Here is a 25133-nt window from a genome sequence, read left to right on the forward strand (position 1 = left end):
GTGAGTCGCGTCCTTATTTTTGCAATAAATAAGCATGGAGATGCATTTTCGTAGAAAATCTGGAAGTATACTACCATATGCATCCCATATACACCACATCCCTTTGCGAGTGAATCACTTTCTCATTTTCTATACATTAGTATGCAAATGTATCTCCGTAAAATTTACGGAAGTATTGATCCGTTGTCGCACACGGGTCAAAAACGAGCAATAAAATATAGTAAATGGGAAGCGACACCTCGAGTATCGTATCACAAGGATTCTTGTATTATTCTTAACCTAATGAAATCTATTTAAGGGGGGTTTATGTTTTAGTGGTCTATTTAGAAAACAAAGCAAGAAAAAATGATTAAAATAAGCGATTATAAAATAAGTCAATCTACTGTTTTCGATTTCCGGCTAATCATTGGTTTTTACCTACCAATTCCCTAAGCGGCTTCCATCTCTATTCGATTCAAATTCGATTGACAAGCGCAATAGATATATGACAGATTTATATTCCTATATTCCGAATTAAGCAAACGGATAAATACAATCGTGAATTAAGCAAACACGATTTACAAACGCAATTTAACGACAAAGCGACGAAAACGGCGATTAATAGTTAGGAATGTAATCATACGGATTTAATCAAAACCATTCCACAAAATACAAATTAAGCAAATGAAATTTCGTAGAATAGAATTGAAAGAGAACGAAATTAAATTGATAGAATAAAAACCTCAAAGCCTTGGAAATTCGGTTACAGCAGATTGACTCTAGGAGATTAGTTCCTCTTCATGATCGCACAAAAGCAAAAAGTTATTGTGAATAATGTGTATCTTCTACAGTACCACGGCTGCCCCCTTTTAAACAGAATAAGGGTTTCACTAATAATTCAAACTGGGTAGGAAAACCTAAATTCGGCCCAACAAATGGCCCAAAAGAAAATATTTCCTAAAGTACGAAACTTCAACGAATTATTTGAGACGTCTTCACTCCGAATCAGCTTTTGTCTTTAACATAAAAGTTGTAGCTCTTTCTCTTCCAACGACTGGCAGTATGCCTCGATCCGATACTCCTAGCTCCAGTTATAAATTTATTCGTGCAGACTGCTAATGCTGAAAATAAACTGCGAAAAATAAATAAGTGTAAAAATAAGATAAATTATAAAAACACATTAAAAGTGAAAAATAACCAAACTAAAACATGGAAATGCATAAGTATAAATATAGATGAATGTGCATCTAAATGCACTGATCAAATTCCCCCACACTTGAACTTTTGCACTCCGAGCAAAATTTAAAATAAAACAAAGAAAACACAAACACATCATTAGTTACTCATCCTAGGCTACAAGTCTTCTTCGGTTATGTTTGCATCGATAGGTACTAATCTTGCACACTAAGGATATCATAGGAACACTAATCCACAATTGTGCAGTCATAAACCTCATGAGTACACAAATCAACTTGAATCATCTTATTATGTTAAAGTCTAACTTACTCATCCTTCTTTTTGCTCTTTTTCATTCAGGCGCAATCACATTAAGCCCGTTATCTCCACACACCCATAGCAAGGCGACCGGTTAGTGACTCTGATCCTTTTTGCATGGAATTCTAGTACTTACGTGGCATAACCCTTTGCTTACTCAGTTGTAGTTACGAGGGATCAGACCCTAATCTGCCCTACCAAGTCCAGCACCAGAAACCACTGAACCAACTGACAACGAGTCTTATTTTCAATTTTTTTGAAGGTTCTACATCCGTTGGGTTAAGTGACCGGGTGAGGGTCACCAAACTTATAAGGTGCATTCCCTTTTCTTTTTTTTCTTTTTCTTTTTTCTTTTTCGGAACACTCACTTATATTCATCGGCTTCCCTGCGTAGAGTGTGTGTGAGATGGTGCTGACTGCTGAAATAAACTACTCGAGAGCTGACAGAGAATGAGAATTTAAGGCTAAAACATAATAAGAATTTGAATCAATTTACATATGCAGGAGACTTACGGTGTTAATACGATATCGATCTTGTGAATTTTTCCCAAGTCTCCGCAAACTAATCTCAAATTAGTCAGTCTATAGCCTAAAACTTTCAAGAAGATGCATTTTTTTTAATTTAGCAACTAAAAACCAAAAACAGAGAAAAACTGACAAACAAAATAAACAAAACAAAACAAATAAATGGTTCCCTCCCCCACACTTAAAACATACATTGTCCTCAATGAAATACCATAAATATAAAATAAGAGTGGGAGAAAGGAAAGAACACATCCGAGGAGTCAAGGCGGATAAGTGATTGCATAAGCAGCCTTTCCCAAAGAGAGTTCTTCTGCAGTCTCTTCTTCCAAAGTCGGGTTCTCATGTAGTAGCTTTGGGTAGTGTCCATTTACCTTGAAATTTTGATTAGTGTATTCGCCTTGTATTCCAGGATCAAAGAAGAATCTTTGATAACTAAAAGTGTTGAATGAGCGCGTGAAAGTGATCTCCTTTTTCATAACATCAAGAATTAAAGGATTACGGGGTTGCCTCACTACTTTTGTTTCATCTTTAATTGAGATCTTATACATATATATGGATGGGCTAATATCACGAGTGTCAGCCAAGGTCCATCTAATTCCCTTCTTATGTTTCTGCTTAAGTTGAAGCTTTGATGAATAATATAAATCCTCAGGAAATGGTTTAGGCTCTAAACAATGTAGTTGCTCAATGAATGGCATGTTTGGGGCAGCCGGAATGTCAAGAGCTTCAGCTACATAAACAACTTCATTTACACTATCACCCTGCAAGGCAGCATCAATCTCAGCACAAACAACACAAAGGTTAGTGTTAGTACAATCATCACATGAGTAAATATCATCGAAACCCGACAAAGTTGGAAAATCAGTTGAAAACAAATTAGAATAAACTTCATCAACAACTTCAGAAACCAACTCTATTTGAAAAACAGAATGCTCTTCCTCGTCAATCTTCTTATTTTTCAGTACTCTTTCTGGGAAAAGGATTGATGATACATACTTTTTTTCAACCTCAACATCAATAGAAGGTTCAGGTTTATTTTCAAGTGTTACACTAACAATGTTTTTATTTTTTTCTGGGGCTGTTTCTGTAACTTTTTCGAATCTCAAGGAAATTTCACTTACATTAGCATCAGAATCCTTTGGATTGACAACTGTTTGGGCTGGAAGCTGGTTTGACCCTTGGGCTTGCATGTTATTTATTTGAGTAGCAAGTTGTCCCATTTGCGTTTGTAAAGTCTGAATACTAGAATCTGTTCGCTGCTGAAATTTGAGACTGTTTATAACCATTTGCTTGACAAGTTCCTCTAGTGAAGGTTCAGAAGGTAAAGAGGTGGTTACCTGTGGAGGGTTATATGGTGGTGGTGGTGGAATGGGTAGCATCAATTGTTTCACTAAAGAGGTAAGTTCATCAATTCTGGTTTCTAGAGCTTTGTTGGAAGAAGAAACCTGAATCTCATTCACACCTTTTGCTTGGACCAAAAAATTATCTCTTGTTGTGAACTGTTGGGAGTTAAGTGACATGTTCCCAATCAAGGAATTGGCAACAATAGGATATTCAATACATAAAGCATTATAATTAACATAAGGGGAAACAAGTTCTCTGAGAATTCTTTGGTCATCCATGTTAAACTCAATAGAAAAAAAATCAACAAACAATGAGAAAACACATAACTAATTCAGCAATGCAGCAACAAATAGGAAAATACCGACAATGTCCCTATTAAGAACAAACAATTGAAATACGAAAAAAAACGATTAAAATAAAATACAAAAAATACAAAAACACGAAAATTAATCTAATTACGTCAATTAAGAATTTTGAGAATTTTTTCAGATTTTTTTAAATCTACCAAAACAGAAAATAAATCATAAAAAATAGAAAAATAAGGAATTTCGGTTTTTTAGGACGGTATCAACTATTTATTTCATAAATGAAGGCTTTTGATTACTGATTTTTTCCTAATGAATCGACAAAAAATCGGAATAATATGAGACAATTTGTTTAAAAATAGATTTTTTGTATTCTAAACCGTAAAAAGATCAAGACACAAGAAGTTTAGAGAAAAAAATGCTAAAACACAATACCTAAAATTATAATAATGGTTAAGATCTACAAGAGTCTCCGGCAACGGCGCCAATTTGATCCGTTGTCGCACACGGGTCAAAAACGAGCAATAAAATATAGTAAATGGGAAGCGACACCTCGAGTATCGTATCACAAGGATTCTTGTATTATTCTTAACCTAATGAAATCTATTTAAGTGGGGTTTATGTTTTAGTGGTCTATTTAGAAAACAAAGCAAGAAAAAATGATTAAAATAAGCGATTATAAAATAAGTCAATCTACTGTTTTCGATTTCCGGCTAATCATTGGTTTTTACCTACCAATTCCCTGAGCGGCTTCCATCTCTATTCGATTCAAATTCGATTGACAAGCGCAATAGATATATGACAGATTTATATTCCTATATTCCGAATTAAGCAAACGGATAAATACAATCGTGAATTAAGCAAACACGATTTACAAACGCAATTTAACGACAAAGCGACGAAAACGGCGATTAATAGTTAGGAATGTAATCATACGAATTTAATCAAAAGCATTCCACAAAATACAAATTAAGCAAATGAAATTTCGTAGAATAGAATTGAAAGAGAACGAAATTAAATTGATAGAATAAAAACCTCAAAGCCTTGGAAATTCGGTTACAACAGATTGACTCTAGGAGATTAGTTCCTCTTCATGATCGCACAAAAGCAAAAAGTTATTGTGAATAATGTGTATCTTCTACAGTACCATGGCTGCCCCCTTTTAAACAGAATAAGGGTTTCACTAATAATTCAAACTGGGCCGGAAAACCTAAATTCGGCCCAACAAATGGCCCAAAAGAAAATATTTCCTAAAGTACGAAACTTCAACGAATTATTTGAGACGTCTTCACTCCGAATCAGTTTTTGTCTTCAACATAAAAGTTGTAGCTCTTTCTCTTAGATTTCCAACGACTGGCAGTATGCCTCGATCCGATACTCCTAGCTCCAGTTATAAATTTATTCGTGCAGACTGCTAATGCTGAAAATAAACTGCGAAAAATAAATAAGTGTAAAAATAAGATAAATTATAAAAACACATTAAAAGTGAAAAATAACCAAACTAAAACATGGAAATGCATAAGTATAAATATAGATGAATGTGCATCTAAATGCACTGATCAAGTATATTTCCGTAGTGACTCTTAGGCAGTAAGGTTTGACATTTTTAAGAAATATATTGATGTAATATACCATTTATACTAAGTATATTATCATAATCAATTTGTTATCAATTAAACCAAACACGAATCTAATAAGACTAAAATACCATATATTATAATCAATCTAGAATCCTTAATACTATCAAAATTATAAATTACAAACCATAATACTATCTAGAATCCATAATACAAGTATTATCAAATACTATTGGGTATATCTGACCCATTGTTCCTTCTCAGCCACATGTATTGTAATGTCATTCGTGCCTCGGATAAAATGACGTGCCTTTCGAAAATTCTCCTTTCTCTATATGTGGCTAAGAAGGTAAAACATGATATGCTCTAGCCTGCTCCTCCTCTAATATCTCCTGATGAGTTGACCTAGGTGATTCTCTGTAAGCATCTGGTGTCATGTAAGGATGCATCATTCAAAAATAGCATTGGATGTAGTTTGATGCATTACTCTGTGGATGAAGATCTGGCACACTTCGTGTTTCCTCTAGTATTAGATGATTATATAAATCATCAAACATCGTGTCATCTCTGTGGGCCACATCGGAAGGAGCAGACACTGATAGGTCTCTTCGAACAACCTGTAGAAACCTGAACTAGCACATGACTCGCTCAAGCATATATGGATACATCAGGCGTAACACACAAGGCAACCATCTAAAGTAGAAGTCTATGTCATCCAAGGGACGCGTCTGGTGGTGATCTTTGTACGGCTAGATGAGTATATAATCTACTTCAGTGCGGTAAAGAAACACATTGAAGGGATCAATCGCCTGATCCCCTATGAGTGGGAGGAATTTGCAAACATGTGGTTGATCCTTAGAGTAATCATCAACATATGATCAATTGGAGATGCGTGAAAAGTGTTGAAGGATCAATGCACGAAACTGGTAGAGGTGAAATATTAGTAATGATGTAGCACAAGTGTTATGAAATGTTAGTAACAGTAAATATGCAAATATATTACTATAAACAACGTGCAACTTGCTGTCATTTGGTTGGTCTCCAAAGACAATCTTTAACTAACTTTGAGTACATGTAAATTAAACAAGCGGCCCCCAGTTGTACTCATGAATCTGCTCGAAGATAATGAAGTATCTAAGGTAAACCGCATCAATGTAATAACCATTTTTGTCCATAAACATGGACATAACAACTAAGTATATGAGGTATGACCTCAATACACGTACTCTATTGAAGCTAGCAGAAATATACTTGAACGTATCGCATGCTCGAACATACAACAGAGTCGCCATCGAACTTTATTTATTCCCGAAGGAAAGGGAAAACATCAATAAAAACCGGGGGAAAGAGATATGTTGGGTAAGGAAGTCAGTTATGCAAGGGGAAGGTATTAGCAACCCTAACATCGATGGTACTCCATGGGAACCGTTTTGACCATTCTCGCTTGAATAGGTGTTATCTAAAGATTATTCGCAAAAGAATAAGGAAAAGAAAGGAAATAGATAAAATGCTCGGTGAGGATTAGGGCCCTCATGCCTACGTATCTTCATAGTGCAATGAGGAATTCAGAGCTCCATAGTTCATAGAACTAGTGGTGGGAGATGAAAAGAAGTCGTGATCAAAGTATGATCTAAACCAAAGGATAATATGATTTGAACTCCAAAAAGGGTGAAAAAATGAACCCAAGAGTAAACTGGCTTTTACCGGTATGTGGGCTAGCATGGCTGCCACCATAGGGTAATGCCAAAAACAAGGTGAATTAAGTGTTTGGGGACGATCCAAAAAACTCTTGGTTCACAAGGTGACGCAAGATGGAGCACAAAGGGATAGTGTATTTGGCTCAAAGATAAGGTATATCACATGGAGTGAATGAAGGTAGAATCATGGATGCATCATGGAGATGAACGAAATGAATGACCAAAGTCACAAAATTGAAGGATTGGTAATAGGTGACTAAATAGGTATAGTTTGAAACCAAAAGGTAAAATATACTGGAATCCATATGAGAAATGAAATTTGTACCATAGAGGGAAACAATGTTAACCGATACATGGACTAGCATGGCTACCACTATCTGATATTTAGCTAAAAAAAGGAATTAAATGTATGGGTATGAGCCAAACAACTCTAGGTACAAATGCAAATTGTCGTTATATCGTCCTAAAAGGGTGTATATGGGTATCCAAAGAAAAGTGTATTTCGGTTGCAAAGAAACAGTATGTCACCAGGGTGAATGGTTCAATGATTGAAAGTAGATAGTGGGCTATGGAAGATATGAATGGTGCCCTAAAGAGGAAGGAGAAATAATTAGAAGTATGCTCACCAAGGACTCGCATCCTCGTGCCTACGTATTCTCATTGTGCAATGAGAAAGTCAGAGCAATCGTAGTTCGTGAAACCACGAGAACAAATAAAAAGATAGAAAGTGATGAAAAGTATAACTTGTACCAACGAAATGCTATCAAGGGAACCCACAAATGGAAGGAACTTAGAACCAAAGAGTAAAATGTCGTTTACCAATACGTGGGCTAGCATGGTTGCCGCTATAGGGTAAGGCCAAAAACAAAGTGAATTAAATGTCCGGATACAATCTAAACAACTCTTGATTCACAAGACGGGCTGTCGATATATCGTCTTAAAAGGGTATATGTGGGGTCCAAGGAGAAGTTTATTTGATCTCAAAAAGATGGTATTGATTGATGAATGGAGAATGCTTGATTAATAAATAGGGTAGCTCATGGAGAATCTGAATTCTCCTGCCTACGTAGTCTCATTGTGCAATGAGAAAATCAGAGCTTTCATAGTTCATCCCACTAGGGCTGAAAGCAAGATGATTACTGAGGCAAAAAAAGATAATTGATTGAATAAGGAAGAGACTTGATAGTTATTTGGTAAGAACCACACTAAAGTCTATGAGTAAAGGTGGAAACGATAAGCAACGAGCCAAATGTCCCGCACCCAAAGATATCCAGAATAAGTGTAGGAAAGCTCTAGTCTCATTCCTTATTTACTACTTAAGGCTCGTGGCATGTGATTCTCATATTAACTTTCAAGTTGCTGGAGGAAAATCTTTGTCGTTGTTTCTTTTAGTGATGATGAAGAACTTATCAATCGTTCGATTCAAATTTCACTAAAGTCTATGAATGGAGGTGAATACAATGAGCAATTGGGTCATTCGCCCCGTACCCAAAGATATTCAGAATGGGGGTAGGAACTCTCTAGTCCCATTCTTTCTCCATTACTTAAGGCTCGTGTCGTACAACTTGAATCATGATTGATAAGTTGTTGATGTAGTCCTTTGCTTGTTGCATGATACTTCATGAAGAGAGAGACTTGCCAATCATATGATTTGAATTGTGCTAAAGTCTATGACTACAGGTGAATACGATGAGCACTGGGTCATTCATTCCATACCCAAAGATATTCAGAATGAGGGTAGGAATTCTCTAGTCTCATTCCTTATCCAGTACTTAAGGCTCATGCCACACAATTCTAACTATGATTTGACAAGCTCTTGAGGATGCCACATTTGATGTGCCTTGTATGATCCACTGCTTAGTATGATTGAGGATGCCTTGATTGAAAGTCTGACTTAAGGCTTCGAGCTCCACAGCTTACAAAAAAATTCTTATTAAGTGACCAAGGGTCTTTTGGTCACTCAAATTAGACTGTGGGATTATACAATATCAAAGGATTTAGTTGATCAAAATTGCTTTTGATCAACTTGAATCGAGGGTTCGATTTAACTTGAGAACTAGGTTAATCCTAATCTAAATGTTAGAATTTAATTCAAATTAACCTAAGGGATCATGTAATTGTTGAAACTTAATTAAAATTCTAAGTCACAATTAATCCTAAGGGAATATGTCATGTTAAATGGTTAAAATATCAAAATAAGCCTCCTAAGGGCAAAATTGTAACTTTATAAAATATTCAATTGAATTAATTTCCAGTTATGAAAAAACAATTAAAATCAATTATATTTAACCTACCCTAAAATTCGAATTAAAAGAAAATTATCTAATTATCTAGAAAATTATCTAATTATCTAACCAATTTTAATTTTCTAAATCTAATTAAAAACTATAATAAAATCCAATTAGGAAAACTATACTAAAATCTAATAAAGTCCTAAATTTTAATTAAAATTCTAAAGCCTAATTAAAAACTTAATTTTAATAATCTTAATTAAAAATGCTAAAAAAAACAAACAATAAAATGACAAAACAATATTAAAAAAGAAATTAAAATGTAATTAAAATAAAATGGGCCAAAGGCGTGCAAGCCCTGGAAATGGTGTGCAAAGCAAAACTGGCGCATGGGCCTTGGATGAAAAGCTCATCGGAACCAAGCTTTTGGCCAGGGGTGTATACTGGAAAATGAGGGCAGGATATGGTCCAAGCATATGGGCCTTAGTTGCCAAAGCCCAATGCTAAACAGGTTTTTGGCCAAGGGGTGTAGGCCAAAATAAGATGTATGGGAGTGAAATCATATTGGGCTTGGATGAACCAAGCTCATCCACAAGCAAACCTAGGCTGACTTTGAGTTGGGGAGGAGTCAGCAGCCATTTGAAAATGTCAACGTGCGCCTCTTCTCTCAACTCACCTCGTCGGCTCTCCGCCATAGGCCACCGTGCTGGAAATCCCATTCGGTGGCGGTGGCCACCAAAATGCAAATTGGAACCACCACCAGAACCATCTTAACCTCCCCAGTACGATTTTGATCACCATTTCACCTCAAGTATCTTGAACCATCCGAATTTATTGAAAAATCCGAAGAACCCTAAATCATAAAAATTGAGCAAGTTATGGTCCTTGGAAGTTGACCTCATAACTAGGGCGCAAACAAAATGACCTATAATCTTTCACCATAAAAAAGACTTTCCAAGCAAAACTAGCTCTTGACCTAAACATGAGAGTTGTTTGGAATGTTATAAGGAATAACTTTGCTCGTGGAATCATTTTCATATAACAAAAATTGTAGGAGATAGGGTCTAGTGAACCCCAGTTTTGACCAATTAACTTTCTCTAGTCAACCACCATGAACCAACTTGCAAATTTGAAGTTCTCTTGATCTTTGGGACTCATGGAAGATCATATATGTAAAATATGATGTAATATGAAGTATCCCTTGAAATATTTGATCAAATGTTGAAGAAACTTGCTGAGGAAGTCACACAAGATACCCAGATGAATTAGGGCTTCCAAGGCAAACAAGCTTCAAACTCTTGATGAATTATTGATCAAAATGATAAATGAAGATCACGGAGATCCATATATGATGTCTAGAGTCAATGTGAACTATCTCTTGATTAGTCTCCTTGCATTGAGGGTCTCAAACCCTAGATATGAGCTCGATGAGGCCTTGGTGGATGCACACACTACCTACAAAAGAAGTAAAATTATACATGGACATATTTTTGACATTTTGGTTAGTAAACAAAGAAAAACAAATTATGATACAATCAAATGTGCTTGGTGATCTCTCCCAATGCAAACCCAATGAATAAGGGGGTAAGGAGGATACCAATGTGTGATCCAAAAACCAATGCATATGATGAGATATCATGAGGGATCTTAGGGTCAAAATTGGGGTCTTACAATATGCTTGATCCACTTTGTTATTATTTGGTACTGACTTTGTAATTTACTTGTAATGATGACTTATTTCTTCTAAGTAATGAAAAACACAAACTTTAATGTATTTCCAACCAAGCTCTTTTCTACAATCAGAACAAGAATATCAACAAATATGTGAAAACCAGTCATAAAGTTATTATATTCTTTTGCCCCCAAAACATGTTCATCGCATGAAAAAAGAAAATCTATTCCATTGCTTGCTTGCTAAACATAACTGGAAATATTTAGAAACAAACCCATCATGAAAAGCAATAAAGTTCTGATACTTGAAGTAGTAGTAGACCCATGATCCCATCAAACCCGCCATTAATGAATTCTCTAAACTCTACCATCTTAGCTCATTTGCCCTTTTGGTTTTATTGTATGGGGTTTTATTTTTTGCAATAGGTCTTGTGATGTTAGGTCCTTGGTTGCTTATGGCATGATGGTGTTGAACCAAGGTTACATGCCATCCAAATGGATAATGAAACAATAAATGTAAATGGCCAATCAACAATTAACAAGGTATATAGAAGATTAGGATTTGAATGGTTTTGTAAATCAAATTAAAAACTAGTTAAAAATTTTAGTTAAACATGATTTGCAAATGGGTTATGGAAGCTAATTTGAAATGGAAACTTAAAAAATCAATTTAATTTAACAATTGCAAGATGGTTGGAGAAAGATTAAATGGAAAGGAAAACCCAGAGTTAATGAATTTAATGTGCATCTTGAACCAAATGGGTTTGATTAATGCCAAATGGGCTTATGAGAGTGATGGTTGGCTTTGGTCAACTACTTGACCGAAAAGTCAACAGTCGAGCAAAGTCAACCGTGGGCACGAATGGGAAAACGTTGGACAAAATGGATCATTAAACACATGGGCATATAACAAGCCATAATCAAGAGATGATTGATTTCAAATACATATAGCATAATGCATACCATAATGGCCAAATGTAGGGTTCTAGATGTATAATTGAAAGCTTCATGAGGTCAACCACATGCAAAATCAAGAATTAGGGTTTTGAATTTATGAATGAATGTTATGATTGTAATCTTCTTGGACCAAGGCCTAAAAAGGCATGAAATTAGGGTTTCCCCTCACATGATGAGCCATACTTCAATACTCAGGCAAAACCCTAGTTTTAATTAACCCCAAGCTTTAAATTTGTGATGTTTGCGAGAATGAATGGATGATGCACATGAATGAATGCAAATGAATTTCAAGTCATGGGTTGGATAAAATATGAAAAGGGAAGGACAAATTTTGGGGTACGACAACCCCTGCCGATACCCATAATATAATATGGTTTAATTATTGAGTACCCAAAATTTAGTATGTATTAAATTTATATGTTTGTCTCTTTTATGGTTCATCATATAGACATTATGATGAGAGTCAAATTTCTCTAATAATACGTTAATCAATTTTGAGTTTAAAATTTAATTTAAAATAATTAATTATTAAATTGAAATAAAATTATTTATAATATTATGCTATACAAGCATGTTTTACGTATATTCCCTTTTCACTTTTTATTTTTAGTTTTCAATATATGTTAGCTCTTCTTTCTCTCTCTCAATATATGTACAAATTCTTAGTATGTACTTCCTAAAAGTCGATCTCTTTTCTCTTGAATCAATGGAGTTTCTGTTGAATTGAAGAATTAAACATTATTATTGGAAGATCACTCATAATAAAAGAAAGTATAGACTGAGTATTTGGTTTTTCTTTTTTGTTTCTGTTTATACGCTGAATTTTGTTGATGGATGTTAATGGTTGATGAACTGCATTAAACCAAACCACATTTATGGTTCAATTCAGTTTAAAATAATCATTTCAATAAAATTCAGTTAATTATTAAAATGGTTTTAATTCAATTTTGTTGGAAATCCCCCAAAACCTATGGAGAATTTCAATCAATCTTGATGAACAAGATTGTTATCACCCACTTAATAGAAATAAAAGAAAGAACAATGGAGAAAGAAAGAAAGAACGATGAAGGAGAAGAGTAATATAATTCTGCAGAGTTTCTCTGTGCCCACAAACTGTGGAAAACTTTTTATTCACTTTGCAACTGCAAAATACTGTGAATACAATGTTATGAATAATATATTCAATTTATTACAAGAATAAGGGTTACTCCTTCTATTTATAGATTTAGGTTAACTTGGACCTCAATCCAAAACCCAAAACTATAAAAGCCCAAAATAGCTAACACTACTAAAATAGGCCTAAGTCGAAATCATGTGTGAAGCAACATGCTTCGACACTTTGACACACTAACACAACTCAACATACTAGGTGGTTCAACACTTCTTGTTCTGTCAAGCAACCTGCTTCGATACAAGGAATTACAATTCAACATACCATTTAATTCGTTGTGTCTAAGCTATCTACATTCATCATAGCTCTTAGTCTTTTGAACACTTCGACATGCACTCCCTTTGTTATGATGTCTGCAATATGATTCTCAGTTCTGCAGTTTTCCACATTTATCTTCTCATCTGCTACCTGCTCTCGAAGATAAGGGAACCTCATTTTAATGTGCTTGCTTCGACCATTGCTATCGGATTCTTCACCAAATTGATAGCTGACATGCTGTCGACCTTCATGGTAATTGCTCCATGACTCTTTGTTGTTATCTCTTCGACCAGATTCACCATCCCCGTTGCTTGACATGTATAAAGAGAAGCAACTATGTATTCTGCTTCGCACGATGATAATGCCACTACTAGATCTTTTCTCGAACTCCAAGCAACTGGTGCACCACCTACCATAAACACATAGCCCGCTATGGATTTTCGATCCTCAGCATCACTACACCAACTTGAGTCAGTGTATCCCACTAATTTGCATTATTTTTCTTCATCAGCTACAGGAAACAAAATGTCATAGTCGAGAGTTCCTTTCATATACCTTAGTATCCTCTTCGTCGCTGCTAGATGTGATACCTTTGGCATCTGCATCAACCTACTGACCATACCTACAATGTATACTAAGTTATGCCTTGTATGACAAAGGTATCAAAGTGACCCAATAAGTCTTCTATATTGGGTTGGGTCGACATCATCTTCATCTAAATCTTTCGACCGTTGTAATCTGGGCTCAGCTGGAGTCGAAGTTGGGTTTCAATCTTGCATCTCAAATCTCTTGAGTATTTCGCCTGCATACCATCTTTGATGTATCATCAGACCTCTAACATTCTTGTAGAATTCGATGCCAAGGAAATATGAAATGTCACCCAGATCTGGCATTTCAAATTCCTAGTTGAGATCACCTTTGAAGTCTTCGATCTCCTTCTTACAACTACCTGTTATCAACAGGTCATTAACATAGAGATATAGTATAAACAATTCACTCTTGCTTTTTCTTACATATAGTCCATGTTCACTTGTGCACTTCACAAATTCCTTCTCCCTTAGAAATCTATCTTCTTGTTCAAAGCTCTTGGGGCTTGTTTAAGTCCGTACAGGGCTTTATGCAACCTGTATACTTTTCTTTCTTCGCCTTGTTTCACACACCCAACTGGTTGTGCAACATAAACTTCTTCGTCTAAGGGGTCATTCAGGAATGCATATTTCACATCCATCTGACACATCTACCAGTTGTTCATCTTTGTTAGACCAACAACCAACCTTATTGTTTCGATCCTAGTAATAGGTGCAAAAACTTCATTGAAGTCGATTCCTTCTTTCTGAAGAAATCCTTTTGCGATAAGCCTCGCCTTATGTCGAGTCACTTCTCCTTTGGGATTCAACTTCACCTTGTATACCCACTTCACATCGATTTCCTTCTTGTATCGGGGAAATTCGACAAGTGACCAAGTGTTGTTGACTTTGATTGACTTCAGTTCTTTGTCCATTGCTTTCATCCACTTCGAATTTTTCAATACCTCAGCTGCATTGACTGGTTTGACATCTGCGTAGAAAGCATAGTGTACTAGCTCACCTTCTTCATTGACCATATCATCTTATGTAATCACACATTCTTGCAACCTTGCAGGCATGTGTCTTGTTCTCTGAGGTCTGCTTGGGCCTGCTTCACCTCTGACTTCTTCCTGTCGAATTTCTCTTTCGACTTCACTAGTTGGTTCATCACAAAAGATTCTCACTAAATCTTTCTTGACATTCACAGTCCAATCCCACTCCTTAAGCTCATTTATGATCACGTCCCTGCGGATCACCACTTGCTTATTCACTAGGTCGAACAACTTGTATCCTCCAGTTGAATGATATCCTATCAGGATCATCTGACTCGACTTGTCATCAAGTTTTATTCTCAACTGATCTAGCACATGTCTATGTGTTATAGGTCCAAACACCCTCAGATGACTCAGGCTACGCTTGACACCAGACCACCATTCTTTTGGCATGGTTCCTTCTAGCTTCTTCGTTAGACATATGTTCAGGATATATGTTGCAGTCGACACAACTTCTCCCCATAATTCTTTGGGTAAATGCTTGCCTTTCAACACACTTCTAACCATATTCATGATGGTTCTATTCTTCATTTCTGCAACTCCGTTCTGCCGTGGAGTGTAGGGTGGCACCAACTCATGCACAATCCCTTCTTTCACACATAATACATTGAAGTCTTTTGACACATATTCTTCACCACCATCAGTTCTCAAACTCTTGATCTCTCGAACACTTTGTCTTTGGACCATAGATTTAAACTTGGCAAATACCTCAATTACTTCACTTTTCTTCTGGATCAGGTAAGACCATAATTTTCGACTGAAATCATCTATGAATGTAACAAAGTATTTATTACCTCCAATCGAATCCACCTGGAGAGGACCACATACATCAGAGTATATGACTTTAAGAATTGCCTTTGACTTACTTCATGCATCCTTACTAAAGTTGTTCTTATGCTGCTTCGCTTGCACGCATTCTTCACACACTTCATTTGGAATGTCAATTTCTGGTAATTCTGAAACCATATTTCTTCTCTTCAAATCTATGATGTCTTTGAAATTGAGATGACCAAGTCTATAATGCCATATTCATTCATCTCTGCTGGCTGCTGTTGCAAGGCAATTATGTTTCATCATATTTAGTTCAATCTTGAAGATTTTATTCCGAGACATTGGAGTATTCAAGATCAACCTTCCATTTGAGTCGAGAACTCTCATCCTATTGTCTTCGATTGACACCTTGTAGTTCTTTTCGACTAACTGCCCTATGTTGAGCAAATTACTCTTCATGCGTGGTATGTACAACACATTTGAAATTACTGACCTCTTGCCATCTTTCCACATAATGAGAACATCACCAATACCTTCAGCTGCTAGAGTGTTGCCATTTGCAAATTTCACCATGTTCTTCATTGAGAGTTTTATGTTGACAAACCAATCTTTCCTTCCAGACATGTGTGATGAGCATCATGAGTCCAAGTACCACTGGTCCTTGAATCTCTCTTCATCTCTTGTTGTAACCATTAACAATGTTTCTTCTTCTTCATGTTTCGCCAGCTTTACATAAGTTTCTTGATTCTTCTGCTTTTCTGGACAATCACTAGAATAATGACCATACCTTTGACAATTGTAACACTAAATGTGACTCTTGTCTAGCTTTTGACCAATACCTCTTCCTCTACCGGCAACACCACCTCTTTGGTTGCCTTGGTTCTAGGATTTTCTCTGATTCGACCGGTTTCCTTCTTGCTGATTTCGACCAGTCGAATTGTTGTAGCCTCCTATGCCTTTGTTGTCATTCTAACTTCCTTTGCCTTTTCTTTCTTTTGCTGATTGAGCCTGCAAAGCCATATCACTCTTCGACTTTCCTGTAGCTCTTTCAACCATTCTTTGTTCATGAGATTCAAGCGTCCCTTGAAGCTCTTCCTTTGTCAATTTTGACAAATCTTTCGGCTCTTCTATGGCTACTACCACGTGGTCAAACTTTGGAGCCAACGACCTCAAGATCTTTCCAACAACAGATCTTGATGTCAACACTTCTCTACATACCTTCATTTGATTCACCAGTTTCGTAACCTTGGTGAAGAAATCAATTATGCTTTCATTGTCTTCCATCTTAAGCAATTCATACGTTCTTTTGTGAGTTTGTAACGTTACCTCTTTCACCTTCTCCGCACCTCTAAACGATTCTCCAGAATTTCTCATACTTCTTTCGCTGACTCTGCATCACTAACCTTTTCAAAGTTATCTACAGCAACACATTGATGGATTATAAAGAGAGCTTTATAATCTTCTTCTTCAATTCTTTATGTGCAACCTTTTCTTTATCGGTCGCGTTTTATACCAGTGTTGTTACTCATTCCTTCACAAGATCTCAAAGATCTTGATAACAGAACACAACTTTTATCTGCTTGCACCAATTCTCATAATTGTTGTTCTTGAGAATCAAAAGATTTGCTGGAAAATGCCCGTTTGGATGATTCGTTGCCATGGTGATTTTCTTCCCACTAATCGATTAAACTGAAGCTCTTGATACTAGATGTTGGAAATCCCCCAAAACCTATGGAGAATTTCAATCATTCTTGATGAACAATATTGTTATCACCCACTCAATAGCAATGAAAAGAAAGAACAATGGAGAAAGAAAGAAATAACGATGAATGAGAAGAGTAATATAATTCTGTAAAGTTACTTCTTATTCACTTTGCAACTGTAAAATACTGTGAATACAATGTTATGAATGCTCTATTCACTTTATTACAAGAATAAGAGTTACTCCCTTTGTTTATAAATTTAGGTTAACTTAGACCTCAAGTCAAAACCCAAAACTATAAAAGTCCAAAATAGCTAACACTACTAAAATAGGCCTACGTCGAAATCCTGTGTGAAGCAACATGCTTTGACACTTCGACACACTAACACAACTCAACATATTAGGTGGTTCGATATTTTCTTGTTCTGTCGAGCAACCTGCTTTGACACAAGGAATTACAATTCAACAAATTTAAAACTATTCATAATCAATTTGTATTTATAAACCAATTTATAATCATTTTACAATTATAAACCTATTTTACATTTTCAACTCTTTTAAAAAAAAAATATTTTTTTAATTTTCAGAATAAAAGATATTTTGTTTTTTGCTTTCGATTTTCTTGTTTTCGGAATAAATTTTTTTATTGAGTTTTTTCTTATTTTATTTTCAGAATATTTTTCTTCTGATTTTTTTTTTAATTTTAAAAAGAAATTATTTTTTATTTTTTGGAATAAAAATATATTTTTTATTTTCAGATTTTTTTAAATTTTCAAAGAATTTTTTGTAGAGACTTATAAAATTTGTTTTTTAGGTATTTAAATTCAAAAATTTATATTAATTTATAGAAAATAAAATTTAGATTTAATTAAATAATTTGGATAAAAATCAAAACCTATTTAAAACCGATTTAGAACCAATTATGAAATTCAAATTGGTTACCCATGCATAATTAAGAAATTAAAAAAGTGTTCTTCCTACAAAAATTAACTTTCATGATATTTTTGAGCAAAAAGAATTGTTTTTTCTAATTATATTTAAAAAGTTTGACATTTTAATTTTTAATTATAAAAGAATTAATTAATTTAATTTAAAATAAATAATTTCTTTTTAATCTAATAATGTGATAACATCAAAATTTGTCAAATAAGTTATCAAGTGAAAGAGGCTAAAAAAAAATGAGAACCAAATTTTTTAAAAATAAAAATGAAAAAGTTATCAAAGTGAATATAAGGGGTCAAAATTAGTTTAAGCCTTAAAAATTAAAAATAGATATATTTAAAAGCAAAGGCACTAGAAGATTAGGAAATGTGTAAAAGTCGGGGTTGGTGAGCATAAAGGGTGTGTGTACTAAGCCCAAGCCCAGAAGCGTTTTGTCATTGAAGTTGACGACGAATTGAATCATCATCATTCATCACCACTCAATCCCATTCTCCTCTTCTCTCTTCTCTCTTCTCTTCTCATCTCATCTATCCCACACAGATTCCCCTCCTTTTCCCAGAAACTAAATAATTACATTAATAAATTATTATTACTATCATTCAATTAAATAAAATTAAATTAATAAATAAAGGGAAACCCCTCTTTTTTCCCTTCTCGATTCTCATTCGTTTAATTTAACCAAACCCCCACTCCTTATTTGTTTTCCTTCAACATCAAAGCGACTCGATTTCCCAAATTTTTTTCTGGGAACCTAGGGCACAAATATGGTTTCCCGGGAAAACAACAATTGGCTTTTCGATTACGGCTTAATCGACGATATTTCCCCTCCCATTTCCACCTTCATGCCCACCCCTTCCCCCGGCTTCACCTGGCCCACACACCAGCCATTCAATGTTTCTTCCAATGTCGGGTACTCACAGATCCTCCTCTCGTCTTTCTATCTCTTTGCTTTTCTCTTTCTTCATTTTTACTTTTATTCACTTTTTGCTTGATTGGGTTTATGAATAATGTCTACTAGAACTTGTGATTACAATTGTACAGGTTAATTTCATGTTTTGGTTTTTGTATTGTTTAATTTTTTTTGTTATATGCTTCTGCGTTTGATTGACTCTGCAATCTGTTTGAAGACCTGGTTTTCATGATTTCTAATTGTTAGAAATTAGGATTTATATTACTGAGAGGGTTTGAAAGCACTTGCAACTGATATTTTTAATGATGAATTGTTGGGATATTATTGGTTACATGAGTTTTGCTAACAGAATCGAGTTACTAGTGTATACTGATCTTAGCCTAACACTAAGTTTTGGTAGTTTTAGGCTTGCTCTGTGATTTTGTTCTACTAAAGCCCAAGGCCCATTCTACTAAACAGATATATAAGAAAAATACAAGTAATACAAATGCTTAAACCTACTTCTATTACTAATTAACGGATGAGTTGCTTATGCAAATGGAAAACCCTACTCAATTTCAGTAGCTGTTCTTGTCCTGCATATTAGGGAATGTTTAGTACTGAAAGTTACATGATTTGGTTATTTACAAAGTTATGATTTGTCATATGGACTCAAGCTAGGTAGATGAAATAGAGAATTGTTTTATGGATAATTTGTAATTATGAATTGCGTGTGTAAAAGCGATTAAGAAAACTCTTGTTGGCTTGGTTGTTTTGGAATTGCATGTTGGGAGTAGAGCTAGTGCCAACAAGCACATGAAAGAATTGTTCAAGATATGTGATTGTTGAGGTGGATGGGTTGACAAATGCAATATTTTTATGGAAGTTATTTGAGAGGAAGTTCGTCTGTACGAGCAGCACCTATTGTGGAGAAGATGGAAAAACTCACTCATAACGTGATTTGTTCTCATGAGAGTATAGGAAGACCTAAGCGCTCTTTAGGAAAAAGAAAACATTAAGAAGAATCTTTTCTGAACGGTTTTCCCTAAATTTGGTTTCTGTTAGGTCCCAATGGATCGGTGGGTCTATGCAGCCAGCTAAATCCACCTAATGAGACAGGGGGTGGGTTGTTCTAATTTCTAACCGCGAGATTGGGGGAAAACTATACTAGATTCTAATATATTGAAGTTCCTTGGCTATTTTTTTTTATGTGGGATTTAGGGAATTTGGTAAATATAATAAATTTGGGAACGGTTTTCCTTTTGATACTTATATGCAATAGGGATTGCTACTTTTTTTTACCATTTTCAATAATGCATTATTTATCTTTGTGAAGCATATATTTTAATTCCTTTTCAATGTTAGGCAAAGGCAATTACTACTGCCTTTCCAAAACGTGTATATAGTTATGATGAGGCCTTGTACGTTTTGTTTGTACAATAGAATAGAAAATGAGTTGCTGGTTATAGAAACGGTCCCCAGAATTTTTAGTATTCTGCTTTATTAGTGGCAGTAAGTTATCGACAACTTTAAAAGAAAATGACTCAATAGTGAAAGAAAAGACACTCAAGTCAGTTGGGGCCATTCCCCCATTCCTTATAATATGGTTTCATCTGTGGTTGGTATTCTTTGCACCATGTTTTGATATCAAGAAATAGAAAGAAAGAAAAACAATTTGCATGATTACGTTTGTATTTATTCCTCTACATGAACCCCCTCCTTCTTCCAATGATGAAAGATCATAAATGTCTCACTTTCTTTTCTTTTTTTGCATTACTATGCTGCTAGTGCTGAAGTTGATGTCTCGTTAGGGGATTCTGACAGTCTCAAAGAGTCTGGTTCAAAGAAGAGGTACACACAATTTTCCGTTCCCATTTAAGTTTCATTAGGCTAAAAAATTTCATATTAATTTGAATTTTGGCTCTTGCTTTATCAAAACCTAAAAAGAAGGAACAAAGAATCAATGCGCAAAAGAAAAATGATTCAACATGCTAGGCTCTTAGAAATATTATTTTGTAACTGAAGCTATTCATTTACTCTATTTCTCAATAATTTATGTGGGTTGCTGGTCTATTCCGTTTTCTTCCTATTTATACAACAATAATGATAGGAGACTGAAATCAAAAAGCTGAGTTAATTATTTGAGTAATTTAAATAAGCTTCCCAGCGATACGAATAAGAGCACTTCAACCAACTAACAAATGTCTAGTCACATAGTTGCATCAAATGGCAATACAACTTAATTTTAATGGGGAGGCTTACTAGTGTGATTGTATAAAACTGATGATTATGTGAATGTATAATGACTAAAACTTTATTTATAGATCCATACTATTGAATCAATCGTTTTACCCTATCTTAACGGCTTTTGACGATAAACCAATTCGGCTAGTTAGTTAAAAGCCGTTTTCAACTATATTGTGGTGGTTTATGGCATTGCATATGTTATCATGCTCAAGTATACTATTAATTTTTTAGGTCTACTTCCTAGCATTATATTTCCCTGTCATCTAGCATTTACTACTGCCCTTTTGTATTTAATCTAAAAAATGACCGGATTCAATGTATAAATCTTATCACGGGGGAAGACATCCTCATTCTCTTGTTCATTTCTTGTTGCAGGGGTAGATCTGAGTCATGTGCTGCCACTAGCTCCAAGGCATGTCGGGAGAAGTTGCGTAGAGATAGGCTTAATGACAAGTAAATGTTTTACGCATAACTACATTCCTCTGTTTTTCTATTTTCCTTGTGGATTTTGTGTAAATATTTAGATGTGGCATGTACCTAAAATAATGGACATGGTTAGGTTTATTGAATTGGGCTCCATTTTGGAGCCTGGAAGGCCTGCCAAAACAGACAAGGCTGCTATCCTGATGGATGCTGTCCGAATGGTGACACAGTTGAAGGGTGAAGCCGAAAAGTTGAAAGATGCTAATACGGGTCTTCAAGAAAAGATTAAAGAATTGAAGGTGGAGTCTTGATTTATATGTTTTTTAATAGTATATTTTCACATGGAATGACTTACAAGGGAGATATGTATTCTAGATCCCTCGAGTTTTTATGCCTTAAAACTCTTACTTTTTCCTATTGGTCAATGAAAAACTCATAATGTAATCTGTATTAAAAAAAATTCTAGGTTGAGAAGAATGAACTCCGTGACGAGAAACAGAGGCTCAAGGCAGAGAAAGAGAAGTTGGAGCAGCAGCTGAAATCTATGAATGCACAACCCAGTTTCTTGCCTCCCCCCACTGCACTCCCTGCTGCACTACCTGCTGGATTTGCTGCACAAGGCCAAGCCCATGGCAACAAGTTGGTACCTTTTATTAGTTATCCAGGAGTTGCAATGTGGCAATTTATGCCACCTGCTGCAGTGGATACCTCACAGGATCATGTACTTCGTCCTCCAGTTGCCTAAACTGGCACTGTGCAATTCTTTGGGCTTCCATTTTGGCTCAAGATTGTATCCAATCACCGATACCTTTTTGGCTTTGTTAGTTTTCTCTGTATTCTAACTGGACCCAGTGGCTTCCCTCTGTATTTTGCATATGGATACTATTATTAATTAATGCTGGTATTTTCGTGTAAATGTTAATAAACTTTGTATCAGTTTCAATGGTTGATACCGTGTTTTGAGATATTCCAGTGAGGCAAATGATGAAGTTTTCTTTTTTTAGTCTTGCAAAACGGGAAGAACTTATTCTTAACAGTACAAATGTTTAAACAACAGAGTAAGGAAGAGAGGAATGGTGCTATAGTTTTAAACTAGGTGCAGTTATATTTTTGCCTGTGTATGAACTATTGTGAGGTCGTGAGTTGCCGAATGAAACATATGGATTTGGATGCTATTGATACAGTACCATAAGAGAGAGAGAAAAGAAGAAAGATGAGAATCTCATATATTGATCTTAGTTTTAAAGAGTACAAAGGCATGGTATATATAGTAGCCTTAGATCTAACAAACTGTACAACTGGCATATAGCTGTAACAGATCAATGACACGTTGCATAGCACTACTAACAAAACCACTCTCTATTAGTCCCCCTTAGAAACTGAGGGTGTGTTTAACAAACTAAGTTTATTGAACACTCGCAGTTTATCACGCAGAGGTAAAAACTTGATGGCTGAGAGAGGTTTGGTCAACAAATCTGCCCACTGGTCTTGGGCAGGAACATGCTCCACAATTAGGCTCTTAGATATCACTTTCTCCCTTACAAAAAATATATCCAGTTCCATATGTTTTGTCCTGTTGTGCAAGACAGGATTGTGTGCAAGTGTCACAGTGCTGAGGTTATCACACAGCAGTTTAGGAGTAAGAAATCTGCAGTGAAGTTCCTGCAGTAAAGATTGAACCCAGATTATTTCAGATGCTAACTGTGCCATACTCCTGTACTCAGCTTCAGCACTGGACCTTGCCACCAGCTGCTGTTTCTTGGACCACCAAGAGATGAGATTAGGACCTAGAAACAAGCAAGCTCCTGATGTTGACCTTCTGTCATCAGGGTCTGATGCCCAGTCAGCATCACAGAAACCAAGTAATGACAGAGGTTTGTGAGGTGCTGCAGGCTGAATCAGTAAACCATAGTGCAGAGTCCCACTAAGGTATCTCAGTATTCTTTTAACTGCTTTCCAATGCTCTTCCAAAGGATTAGACAGAAATTGGCACACCTTATTGACAGAAAAAGAGATCTCTGGCCTAGTGAGGGTAGCATACTGAAGGGCACCCACCACAGACCTGAACTGGGTGGGATCAGAGACAGGTTCAGAACCAAACCGAGAGAGTTTGCTAGTAGAGACCATAGGCGTGGGCATGCCATTGGCATTGATCATATTAACTTTGGCTAGCAAATCTGTCAGGTATTTGGCTTGGGAAAGAAGTAAGGAGCCATTGGGCAGATGAGATACTTCTATGCCAAGAAAATAATCCAAATTGCCAAGCTGTTTAAGTGAGAAATCAGAATTTAGCTGGGTGATTAGACCACTGATGAATGTAGAAGAATTACCAGTGATGATTATATCATCAACATACACCAACACCATAATACTTAGGCTGCCAGTATGGAGAATAAAAAGGCTAGGATCACACTTGCTAGCATGAAAACCATGACTTAGGAGAGAACCCTTGAGTTTATCAAACCAGGCTCTAGGAGCCTGCTTGAGGCCATAAATGGCTTTGTTTAATTTGCACACCAAAGTCTTGTCTGCAGCTTCAAAGCCAGGAGGCTGCTGCATGTAAACTTCCTCTACAAGTGTGCCATTTAAAAAGGCATTGTTTACATCAATTTGCTGTATAGACCACCCGTGAGTTACAACAAGAGTGAGAACAGTTCTGACAGTTACAGGCTTGACCACAGGAGAGAATGTCTCTGTAAAATCACTGCCAGCCTGCTGATGAAACCCTTTGGCCACTAATCTGGCCTTGTATTTGTTGATGGTTCCATCAGGGTTTTCCTTGACCCTAAATACCCACTTGCAGCCAATTGGCTTCCTAGAATCAGGTGGAGACACCAAGTTCCAGGTCTGATTCTTTAACAGTGCAGTATACTCATCTTTCATGGCCTGTAGCCAATGAGGAGAGGCCAAGGCTTGTCCAACTGAATTAGGTTCCATATGAGTAAGTAAGAGGGTAGGTTTAAGTTTAGGTTTAGTAATACCACTTTTAGACCTTGTTTGCATGGAGTGAGTATTGTGAGAATGAATGGAAGGGTTAGGCAGAAGAGGTACAATATTGATGGAGGACTCAGAGGCAGGTGAAGAAGGGGAAATAGTGGGAGCCTCTGCAATATCCGACTGCAGAGGAGTGACAGACAAAGAATTGACAGGTGTAGTAGGAATGGGAGAAGAAGTAGCAGATTCTGCAGTTACTGAAGGTGAACCAGACATAGCAGAGTTGGCAGGAGTAGAACTGAAATTGCTAAGTTCAGCAGAAGGTGTATGAGAGGGTGTAGTGGAGACAGAAGGAACATGAGTGATAGGCACAGTAGAAACAGCCCTAGTGACAGAGT

General features: G+C 35.9%; 1 protein-coding gene across 2 annotated transcripts; it reads left to right on the forward strand.

The window, feature by feature from the left end:
- Positions 1–18686: 18686 nt before the first annotated feature.
- On the forward strand, positions 18687–22768 carry LOC127100684 (transcription factor ILR3). Of its 2 annotated transcripts, XM_051037937.1 has the most exons (5): positions 18687–19152; positions 20920–20982; positions 21754–21831; positions 21938–22100; positions 22268–22768. In XM_051037937.1, the coding sequence occupies exons 1-5, from the start codon at positions 19007–19009 to the stop codon at positions 22544–22546; spliced, it is 729 nt and encodes a 242-aa protein (XP_050893894.1). In that variant the 5' UTR covers positions 18687–19006; the 3' UTR covers positions 22547–22768. The 2 variants fall into 2 exon arrangements, with proteins under 2 accessions (XP_050893894.1, XP_050893895.1); XM_051037938.1 differs by lacking the exon at positions 20920–20982.
- The last annotated feature ends 2365 nt before the right edge of the window (positions 22769–25133 follow it).

Source organism: Lathyrus oleraceus, chromosome 7 (assembly GCF_024323335.1).
Source record: "Lathyrus oleraceus cultivar Zhongwan6 chromosome 7, CAAS_Psat_ZW6_1.0, whole genome shotgun sequence".
Classification (NCBI taxonomy): domain Eukaryota; kingdom Viridiplantae; phylum Streptophyta; class Magnoliopsida; order Fabales; family Fabaceae; genus Lathyrus; species Lathyrus oleraceus.